The sequence below is a fragment of the Salmo trutta genome, chromosome 12 (assembly GCF_901001165.1).
Source record: "Salmo trutta chromosome 12, fSalTru1.1, whole genome shotgun sequence".
NCBI lineage: Eukaryota > Metazoa > Chordata > Actinopteri > Salmoniformes > Salmonidae > Salmo > Salmo trutta.
The window spans coordinates 82,472,846-82,484,859 of NC_042968.1; the positions used below are offsets into that span (position 1 = coordinate 82,472,846).

Here is a 12,014-nt window from a genome sequence, read left to right on the forward strand (position 1 = left end):
GAACATTGAGCTGTAAGTGTTATTTTACAAGTTTCTGTAGGTTATTGCTTGGCAAAACAAAAGATAATCCTAGGATAAAATACAAAGCGCATATCACAAAATCACTGCAAGCCATATCATTTATAACATAGTAAAATAAAGCAATCACAAACATGTAATGGGCGACATGATGCTCTAGTATCTGATAGATTAGCTGAAGTGTTTCTGTAGCATAGCAATATTCATAACCGAAAATAGACACGGAGTAGAAACCCTACCCAGTTTGGCAATCTCACATTGCCATTTCTTACAGAAGAGAACCACATGAGAAAAAGCACATACATACTGAAGATTCATTTATGTCAGATGTGGGTAAATTACATTTATTTTTTTACAATGTGTAAAATGTACATCAATTATATTCGATGCATCAACACCGAATGAGTTCATCCATTATCCTCTTTGTAAAGGGCGGCAACATAAGAGAGAAAAAATACATTCCTTGTTGAGATAATTTCAAACTAATATTGGTCTGACATTTCATCCACCTGGGAAAGCAATGTGCTACAAACATCAACCACTGAAGACAGGAAGGAGTACACCATACACCTTCAGAAATATCGTACCAAATAAAGAAACAAGGCTGTAACCTGTTTTTCCTTTGCAGCAAAACTCAACATATTTTAATTCCCTACAATCATCCAATCCATTTACTCTTCCCAAGCCATAGGGAGAGGTGATAGAGGCCTACGAGACAGACTTCCCAAGCCATAGGGAGAGGTAATAGAGGCCTACGAGACAGACTTCCCAAGCCATAGGGAGAGGTAATAGAGGCCTACGAGACAGACTTCCCAAGCCAGAGGGAGAGGTAATAGAGGCCTAGGAGACAGACTTCCCAAGCCATAGGGAGAGGTAAGAGGCCTACGAGACAGACTTCCCAAGCCATAGGGAGAGGGAATAGAGGCCTACGAGACAGACTTCCCAAGCCATAGGGAGAGGTAATAGAGGCCTACGAGACAGACTTCCCAAGCCATAGGGAGAGGTAATAGAGGCCTAGGAGACAGACTTCCCAAGCCATAGGGAGAGGTGATAGAGGCCTACGAGACAGACTTCCCAAGCCATAGGGAGAGGTAATAGAGGCCTACGAGACAGACTTCCCAAGCCAGAGGGAGAGGTAATAGAGGCCTAGGAGACAGACTTCCCAAGCCATAGGGAGAGGTAAGAGGCCTACGAGACAGACTTCCCAAGCCATAGGGAGAGGGAATAGAGGCCTACGAGACAGACTTCCCAAGCCATAGGGAGAGGTAATAGAGGCCTACGAGACAGACTTCCCAAGCCATAGGGAGAGGTAATAGAGGCCTAGGAGACAGACTTCCCAAGCCATAGGGAGAGGTGATAGAGGCCTACGAGACAGACTTCCCAAGCCATAGGGAGAGGTAATAGAGGCCTACGAGACAGACTTCCCAAGCCATAGGGAGAGGTAATAGAGGCCTAGGAGACAGACTTCCCAAGCCATAGGGAGAGGTAATAGAGGCCTAGGAGACAGACTTCCCAAGCCATAGGGAGAGGTGATAGAGGCCTACGAGACAGAGTTCCCAAGCCATAGGGAGAGGTAATAGAGGCCTACGAGACAGACTTCCCAAGCCATAGGGAGAGGTAATAGAGGCCTAGGAGACAGACGACACTATTCCTTAGCATGTTAGTTATTGTGAATGTTAGGGTGTTGGGTGTGTCCTCATCAGGAAGGATGAAGCTTGCTTTGTTAGATTGACTTTTCCTCCCAGGTTGGACTTCTGTTTAAGTGCAGATAAAGGCATGTAAAACCTTGAAGAGAAATAAACATGGAATTCAGCCACATGCGTTCAAATATTAATCATATATTTAATTGATATACATATTGCCACCAATCGGCACATAGGATATTGCACACAGTAATGAAATGTTGCACTGAAAAGAAAATATCCTTTGTGAGCAAAAAAAAACAAAACATTCAAAATGACAAAGATGTGGAATAACGCTGAAAAGTTCAAACTAAAAAACTAAACACAAATCAAAATAAGACATGCTTACTACTCCCCCTAATTGAGGTCTTTAGCAACTTACAAATTACACATTACTGCCCAAGCCATAGAACTACACACAGAGAGCGTCACAGGGGGGCCTCCAACAAGCCTTCTCAATCCAGTCCACAGTGATGTTACCAGTCAGCCCCTGCTCTCCGGTCCACCTCACCAGGCTGGGCCTGTGAAGAGCAGCCTCCTATGCATTGTCTTCTAGGTGACCACCCCCTTTCACGTTTACATGTAGGCCGATACCTGGATGGCTTGGGGATGAGAGTGAGATTGGGAAAGGGGGAAAGGTTGCAGAAAAAGCTTTGTAATCTGCCTCTTTTCTTTTCGGAAGGGTTCCTAAAGAACCCCTTGGCACCACAAGTTGTGCTGCGGCACACGGAAAAGCAAAGCGGGAAAAAAAACAAGAGCCCAAACTGTGATCCAAAGCATCAGGCCCGCATGTAATCATGCGGAGTGTTTAAGGCACCAGGTTGTTTATATGCCGAAGAGGACGCTCCCATCCGTGTACCATTTACATCAGTGGCTTTAACCAGGGGGGCTCAAGGACAGTTAGGCCTGCTGCTTTATACTCATCCAATACACCAGGTGATCTTTTCACTGAATACTGGGGTAAATCTGACATGATCTGATTGTTGCCAGCTTCTTTGGTAACAACTGAGATATTCAGACCAGCATTCAATCTAAAGATCAGTTGAGCATTTACAGGGATGAACACGAGCTTGGAGAGGTGTCCTTGAGCCACAATGTGTGAAAACCAATATCAGGCTTTGTACAGGTAAACATGCAGCAACAGCACTCATTGGTACATTGGCATCTTATTGGTTGGCTGATATTTGCTGGTCCTTTGTGTGTCAAATTCCCCAACAGAAAACCTCTTATTCATAAGTGCTGATGTTCACATACATCTCAGACTCTCAAAACCATGCTTTACTTTTATTAAATCAGCACTATCAATACACCATAATGCCAATTAGGCGGTGCTAGCAGGATTGAGTGGTCTATATGACAAATATGCTGTTCTCAACCACTTCCCATGTAATGTGCTGCATGTTGTCACTGCACTTCCTTAATCTAAGACGGTACCTTTTTAAAAAACACATTGCATGACGAGACACAAAGAGTCTACAGTATAACGATCTGCATGACCACACTTTCAATAGAAACAAAGGTTACAACAGTAATATTCCTTTTGAAAGTCTTCATGTCGAGTTCCATTGACCAGTTCAATGTGTTCGAGTTCAATGCAATGCATATTGCACGAGAGAGAGAGAGAGCACTTATTTCGTTGCATGACATTGAAAAAAGTACATAGGCAGACTGCATGACATCTAAACAAAATTCCAAAGCAGGCCTAGCCCTCATATGATTCATGTGTAAACAAATCTCTACTCACAGGTACAGGTAAATAGGGTGGCAAGTAGGCCTACACTATGTCAACCTCTTAAAAAGGTTTTAAATTTTGGTTAAAAAAAACTAAAATATCTGATTTGTGCTGAAGTCAAATGAAAAGGACTTGTTTCTCATAACTCGGCAATAATTCCATTTGAATATTGCAAACACTAATAATATCTTTAACGTGTACAAAAGTTATTGGTTAATAAGAGAAATAAACACTCAGTTCTTTATCATCTGTCATCAAGTAGGAAACACGGTTCATATATAATGTTATTACTTTGTTTAGCAGCCGCTTACTGTATTAATGGTGGGTAAGTGGGTAACATCCAGCGATGGGTGACAACATGTCTGAACTGTCAGTTTGTGGAGGTTTATTTTTTTGTGGGTGGTGCTCCCTTGGAGTTAAACAGTTACAGTTAAATCTTTAGATTTCTTTCTTTTTACAGTAAAGTTATTATAATTTCTCTTTTTGTTATTTTGATTATTTTCTTGCATGTTTTTGCTCTATATATCAATCCTCGTCTGCATCATCAGCATGCATCTCCTCTTGTTGCTGCATCTCACATGCCCTTTTCTCACGCTGTTTCTCCTGGATCTTCTTCATCTCCTCCGCGTATTTACAGAACGTATTTCCAAATTTGGACCACACTTTGTAGGGCACCGTGATAGAGTTGCGGTATGTTGGCTTCACCTCGCTTACCCTCATGAACACTCCGTATTTATTGGAGCCCACGTCGAAGAAAAAGCGTTTGTTGTCCACTGTCAAGGAGGTCCCCTCGGGCAACTCCGCAGGTTCATCATCTACTCCGTAGTCGTCAATGAGTTTTGCCAAAGCGTCACGAAACTCAATAAGTCCCTGGGCAGGCAGAGCAATTGTCTGGCCTTGCGTGGATCCCAAACCGGGCCCCCGGTTCACGGTCTGTCGAATCCTCAGAAACCGGCCTCTCTGGTTCTCTTTCAGATCCATGTAGTACTTCCGATTCTCCCGGACCAAGAATTCGCTTTTAAGTGCTCGCCTCGGCTCATCCTGTGCGATGTCCGGATTGCTAGGACCTAATTGGGCATAATGTTCGATGAAGTCCCCTAAGTAGTCACGGAACTCGACTGCCACTGACATGGAGAGAGTGAGGCGGCTCTTGTTTCCACCGGCCCCGACTTCAGCTATCTTTAAGAAGCGGCCTTTTGCGTTCTGCTTCACGTCCAGATAGAAACGTTTATTTTGAATGTCAACCCGTTTCGACGCCAACTCTTGCGTCTCGTGTTGCAGCCCGGAAGCCGAGCCCGCCCCTCCTGTCACTGGGTGTATGGAACCGACGCCCGGGCCCGTGGCTGCTCCTCCCTGCTCACTTCCACTGTCTCTGTCCGCCATGATGCTGCCTGCCTGCCTTCTCCCTCTGTCTACTGCAACCACACAGCCAGCCAGCCACGCCACCACTCTCGCGAGATCTACACAGAGGGAAATACAAGAAGAACATCTATTGAGGGGGCCTCAAAGTGGAAATTCTATAATATAATTTGGGCCTACATACAATCGTGGCGCATTCATACATGAATTGCCGTTTTTCCTCGGCGTCTAAATTCTCAGGTTATTCTGATTCAATCTTACCACTTCAAAGCTTAAATCGAAGTTATTATTTTGACTGTCAAATTGGATGAAGAGCAATCCTGAAGTGCAATAATCGTGGCATTTTACTTGGATCGTGTAAATAAAACCTTAATTCTTAAAATCTTAGGTCTATGCCTAAAAAGGGCTTAATTCCTCTAACGGGGGTTATTACTAGGTTATTGCACTGTTGGTTATTGTCTGTTATGTTTGCGAATTTGTTGTGCGTAGGCCTATGTTTTAATGATGATAAATAATGCAATGGGAAAAGAGGTGAAATAAAAATGAAGAACTCCATGTTTCCAATAAGCCATGCATAGAATGAGCGACAGCTTATGGTGGCCGCAAAACATTGCAGAGCGTCACCTTCAAGGAAACATTTGACATTAGGCTACATACGTTAGGGTTGCCCTTGTAGCGTGAAAATACTATGTAGGTCTACCATCTATTACTACTTTGGCAGTAGGCTAAGTATGAAACCCAAATGGATGTCTAGGCCAAAAGGTACATTTTACGCATATCTATTTATACATTGTTAGTCTATCCAATGTAGACCTACCAATTAACCGCCACTGTTACCAAATCAATGTGAAAGCCTTGATTCGTGACATTTGGAAACCTGTTCTCTGTCTCTATATTAAGTATTGTAAGTGACACCCCTATTTGGAAACAACTGGAAGGTCTGCTGCCAGGTTTAATAAGAACGTCTGTTGATTTAAGTGTCTCTGGCTTATTTATTTGTCGTTTACATACAGTTGTTGTACCAACCTTCCCAGTTTCGACCTTGGGATGATATGACACAATGTAAGCCAAGACAGACACGCTATCATGGTGAAAGGGGGAGTATTTTTTTCAATCCCCTGTTAATGTGGTCTACTTAAAAGAAGCGTTACCATTCGTTTTGTTAGGCCTACCAAAAAGAAAGTAGCCTTAGGTCTACCAAATAGAGTATGGTTAGGCCTACTAGAATAGACTGTAGGCCAACATTTCAGAATTGCACTTTTGTGATACCTACTCGTTTCTCAGATTTTAGGCCTACGTTGATCAGATGTTTCTTTTTTTTTAATTTATGAAAACCAAGTCTTTTTATTTCAATATGAAAATAGTAGGCCTAGTGATCCAGTCATATGTAACCTGATCTCACGAGTTCCAAACTGCGCAAATAACTTCGAGACAAATGCACAACATTTTAAACTTAAAATTTCAATTCTACATATTTAAAATATGATAATTGACATAACTAACACATTATTTAATTTGAAATAGGAGATGTTCAACTGTAAGCCAAGAACTAGATATGTATAACCTATTAATCATTAGTCATAAAATTCCGTTGTATCAAAGTCCATCCGTCCGATTGGATAGCTTTCAGAATTATTTTTCGTACGGTATGTTATCTAAACAGTGCTTCTATTACTATTGTCTTATAACTTGTGTGAATTAAAGAAGTAGCAACTATTTTTGCATTTTATTTAACCTTTATTTAACTAGGCAAGTCAGTTAAGAAGAAATTCTTATTTACAATGACGCCTACCTCAGCCAAACCCTAACGAGGCTGGGCCAATTTTACGCTGCCATAAAGGACTCCCAATCACCGCCGGTTGTGATACAGCCTGGAAACGAACCAGGGTCTGTAGTGACGCCTCTAGCACTGAGATGTAGGCTATAGTCCATCGTTAGCCTATGTAAAATAGAATTGTAACTTTTATTCAATAAAACATTATATCTCGTGTGTAATCGACTATAAACCATTTTTTCTTACGTAATTATATTTGCTGAAATTTATTTTATAAAATAAGGATTTAAACTTAATTTAATTCATTTTACGTTCCTTTTTAATTGATTTAACATTGGTGAAAAATAGCACAGGCTATTGCCATTATCAGGATGTAAAGGACGTGTTTGAAACTGTGTTTTTTGATCGAAAATGCTAAAGTCCCAACGATTTAAGCGTTGCAATAAAATACATTTTATTTTTTATTAGAAGAGAAGAACACGCATATAACTATACAAATAAGTGTATACTAGTGTTACAAAAACAAGTAGAACGAATTAAATGCATCTAATATTTAGATTATTAGATTCTGATTTGATTAAATTCCTTGTTATTCAGATGTACTTGAATAAGCTAATATATGATATATCGTATAGAGTATAATGTATGACCACAAACATCTTCGTTTGATATGCATGATGTTGATGTTCACTTGAGGAAGGAAGAAATTGCAAATTTGGTGCATCATGCGCTGGTTTATGAATTCTTTCAGGCCTAAGAACTAATATCTATCAATAAATCAAACAGATGCATTGCTTCCATTCTCTAGTCTAGCCCACATGCACGCCATCGAATGATATACATTGTTTGGTTGTGGAAATCTTCATTTTGGCTATGTACACATGAATGCCAATGGGACTTTGTAGACCTGTAGCCTACTCTGACACAATTCATTTGAAAACTGAAACGTGGGTGCCTGTGCTTTGTAGACATATTGTCAACTAAATCAAATAAACTATTGTATTTATTTTAATTTTGAAAGTGACGTTGACACCAGCGGCAGATGCACCAATATCTATCCTATTTGTAATTGTTTATATAGCAAAAATTATAGCATTTGCTTTTTATGTAGCTGGTCTTATCACAGCTAAATTAATATTATTGCTGATTAGACTTTGCTTTTAAGTGTTTTTCATTTGGCTTCATACATCTCAACTAGCAAATGTTGCTTATTTCCACATTGCTGGTCACATTTTGTGTAACGTCTAATTTCTTTATGAAAATAATACATTTGAAAAAATACCTTTCTAGATCCCTCAAGGTGGAAAAGGGTGGCGTATCTAGGGCCTAATCAATTCTAATATATTTCGCAGTTCTCGAGCAAAGTAATAGTGAATGACGGGACATTTGTTGAAAAATATTTTACAAAACGTTCTCATCGCCTACAAATTGTTTACAAATGTCTTTAATCAAAATGGAAATATCGAAAATAGACGCTCACTGAGAATAAACTGAAAGGTTAGGCTCCAAATAGACTAAGAATCAACGTGTAAGTCAAAGGAGATATTGTATAGGTGAAATGTTTCAGAAATAGACCGAAGGATAACTTTTATCGAAGAGGAAATTGTTATGATGTTGCTGAAAAACAATGATATTGCTTCGGTCTCACTCGCAACTAACAACGAGACCCATAAAACGTCAGCCAACAGCTTTACCTATAGGCAATCATTTTATTTAACAACGACAATAGAATTTGATGGATATATGATAGTATTTAGCTTGTCTTTCCCTCCCGCCCATCAGTGCAGAGGCCTCAAAATGTATGTTGTCTTGTAGCGTGTGATTATATATCTTTCGATTAAGATTATATATCTCACTAAGATATCTCACTGCATCGTTTTGGATTCACACATCAGACTATATTGTGCCAAGGTAAGATACAATTGTGAAAATGTATAGCTGATTTTGTAGTCAGAGCCCCCCCCCACACACACACACTTATTGAAATAGTAGTGTTATAGAACTTCTCATAGCGCAGATGTGGCCATTTATCAGTTGTATAGGCTGGTGTTCGCTTCCATTTATCATAAGAATGTTCTCGTCTTCTTCATGCGTCCAAGAATTGGGAACTGTGATGGATAAGAACATTGTTTCAATGGTCCCTTGATATGTCATTATTTGGATTCATACTTTTGATCATCCCCATAAGTGTTGACTTATCCCCCACAACAGGTTGACTTATCCCCACAACAGGTTGACTTATCCCCCACAACAGGTTGACTTATCCCCCACAACAGGTTGACTTATCCCCCACAACAGGTTGACTTATCCCCCACAACAGGTTGACTTATCCCCCACAACAGGTTGACTTATCCCCCACAACAGGTTGACTTATCCCCCACAACAGGTTGACTTATCCCCCACAACAGGTTGACTTATCCCCCACAACAGGTTGACTTATCCCCCACAACAGGTTGACTTATCCCCCACAACAGGTTGACTTATCCCCCACAACAGGTTGACTTATCCCCACAACAGCTTGACTTATCTTCATGGGCACAAGGGTCAAAGAAGCAGAATAAAACAAAGAAAACTAATCCACCTCTGAAAATGGGGGGGATATTCGGCATGTTTTCACTCAGTTGCAAATATTACGCTAATTAAGTCTGTATGCTATATACATGCACGTTTAATGATGTAACATCTCTAAAATGCACGTTTGTCCCACCTTCCTCTGGAGTTACAGTTGCATTTTCAGACGCTGTCTGGTGGATTTTTATTTTGTGTGTTCGTCTTGGATCATAGGTCAATATTATACAAGGGGATGACACGTTTATAGACGTTCTTTGGACGTTTGGCTCATTTGTCCCAGGATGCTTGATCCAAAACACTGCAATATGAAAGTCATTAAAAGCAAAGGTCAAACACTCAAGATATCCAGCAATCTCATAAATGACTTCAAGAGGTGTCATGTCAGTAAAGGGGTTGACAAAGGAGGATGCAACAACAAAAACACTGATTGGGCTGTGAATGTATGTGACAACATTGTCATTGTGTGAAAAGTATATTTCTTGACTTAAAAACGCCTAAGATTTGTGTTGAGGTATGCTATGAATAAAACCAGAGGGCGCGATGTAGGTTGTCAGTCTCCATAGGCTTTTGCAGACATGTCTTATATGGCTTCTGTCGATTCACTGCAGTGCCAGTTGTCAACATTGCTTGACTGGCAACTACTTTCGATATTACCGGAAATCTCGTCTATCACGTCAAGGCTGTCTGCCTACTGTCCACTACTGAGGGAAATCGCTTGCATAACAGAGCACCAATTGAGTGAGAAAGAGGTTTGCAGTGATTAACCCAATGACATGTAAATAAACCCGTCGTCCTCTTCCCAAAGTCACAGACCTATTACAACAAGGATAGGCATATCTTACCCCGCTTAGTTTACAGGCAGAGCGCCTGAACAGCCTCGGTGTAGCCTCGTCGCAGACAGACACTAAAAAGACAAAGGTGAGTAACTCCTTGTAGGCCTACTGTCAGTGATTCACCGCTTCACAAGATGGAACGAAACAGCGAGTCGTGGCATGGAGAGGGACGCACGTAGCCTACAAGTTCAACGCCGCACGCGTGTCCTCTGATGTCAGCACGCTCAGTTACTGGGTGAACTGCAAAACGCGTGCGCCTCGCACTGTTGCTCTTTAGAAATTGCAGCTTGAGAAAGATTTCTCAACCCAAAAGTACTTTCTGGATTTTCTTTTTGAAGAGAACCAAAACCTGTGCTGTTGCGTCTTACTAAATCTATCCCTCCACTTCAATCTATTCAGGCATCTTGTCTTACTTTCATTTATTCGGAAAATGGAATACTTATTTGATACGTGCACTGTCTCAATGTTCAGCCGAAGGGTAACTAACCTATACGTCCGCTGTAATGTCTTAATTCAATTAACACACCTTTTAAATTATTTGAACACATTTTTTATTTATTGAAAACCCTTTCTAGTAGATGTGAAATTTGCTCTTCTGGGGTAAAATAAAAGATTCCTTCCGCATAGCCCAATCCTGTACAGTAGGCGGCAGGCCTAGTCATGTAACGTAGGTGAGGTTGTACGTAGGTTCTCTCTTTAATTGGTCGTTATATATGGCCAACCTGTTTATGCTGACAGCCAGAGACGTACTTTAGTCCTTATCCCCAGAAGATGTATCAAATGACGAGCTAATTAGCCTAAATGGGCGGTTTAATCTAGACATTGTGGTTGGTGGCTAAATTGAAATTTCATTAACAAATGTCTTCTCATGGATATACAGATTTTTTTATTAGCACTTATAGAATATAATACAACAGCTGAGTAGACTTGAAACAGCCGCACGAGAGAACGCGCTTCTCCAGTTGGGCGTGATGGGGTTAGCACCATGGACAGCTCTCCGATCTCGTGCGTTCCATGGGAAGATCATGGAGTGCTGCGTCTCTTGGGCCATTTCACATACTCATCTAAGGTCTTTCGTTAGTAGGTAGGCCTATTTGTTGGAGAATCTCTTAGTATGACAAACGTTGTGCGTGCTGTTCATGAGCGTTTCTTAGTAAGTTTGGTGGAGAGGTGGGGGGATATTAATACATGAACTTCTATATTTAAATACGGTCTTCATGTTTTGTTCATGGGCGGGTCAGCTTTCTTATGTTACCAAAGAGGCAATACACGCTATCTTATGTGATAAAGTGGGCCAAAATAGTAACAAGACTGGATAAGTTCTCCCTTTATGTTTTTAGTCAGCCTTCGTGTTTAAGGCTCAGTGTTGCCAATGTCATTTCTTCCTGTCGGTCTGTCTGTCTGTCTGACCTTGCTATGTAGGCTTACTTGGGGTTGAGCATGCTATGTTGCTAATCGTCATATTCGAGGCGAGCATTTCAGAATCTGACGTACGTTCCTCACCTGCTCTGGGGAGTGTTTGTTGGTCAGCAGATGTCGCCCTTCGTAAATGCTTTCAGCTTCACATCCAGGGACTCTCTCCGCATTCAAATTATAGTCTTATTTAGCTAATTCACTATACAAAAACAAGAAGGATGTGTGCTTCTGAATGTGTTGTATAGGCCTATATTCAATTCCAGTTTACATGTTCTCTCCATGCCATTACGCATGTCTCATTGACCGCCCACACACATAAAACAATATGCACCAAGTGTCTGTCCATGCATTGTTATATTGTGAAAGATATGGTTTTATCCTGTCTTTAAAAGCCCATTCGCAGCTGTTTTACTTGTGTGGATTTGATGCAGCGCCTCAGCATCCGTTTTTTTTTCAGAGGCAGAGCAGCGAATGTGATCTGAATGCAGGGCATGACTTCATAATGGAATGAGACGCAAAACTCATTCAAAACAGTCGGATGAAGAATCCAAGGCTTTGAATTGCTTTCGCAGCGTCATCTCAGCTGAAACACCTTATATCTAGTGCACTGATTCCAGCTGCTTTTTCAA

General features: G+C 41.0%; 1 protein-coding gene across 2 annotated transcripts; it reads right to left on the reverse strand.

Annotated features, from left to right (window-relative positions):
- Positions 1 to 335: 335 nt before the first annotated feature.
- On the reverse strand, positions 336 to 10,141 carry puraa (purine-rich element binding protein Aa). Of its 2 annotated transcripts, XM_029770013.1 has the most exons (3): positions 9,979 to 10,136; positions 9,273 to 9,434; positions 336 to 4,892 (listed from the first exon to the last, which is right to left on the reverse strand). In XM_029770013.1, exon 3 carries the CDS (start codon positions 4,813 to 4,815, stop codon positions 3,958 to 3,960), a length of 858 nt encoding a protein of 285 aa, XP_029625873.1. In that variant the 5' UTR covers positions 4,816 to 4,892; positions 9,273 to 9,434; positions 9,979 to 10,136; the 3' UTR covers positions 336 to 3,957. The 2 variants fall into 2 exon arrangements, with proteins under 2 accessions (XP_029625873.1, XP_029625872.1); XM_029770012.1 differs by lacking the exon at positions 9,273 to 9,434 and having other exon boundaries at positions 9,979 to 10,141.
- Positions 10,142 to 12,014: the final 1,873 nt, after the last annotated feature.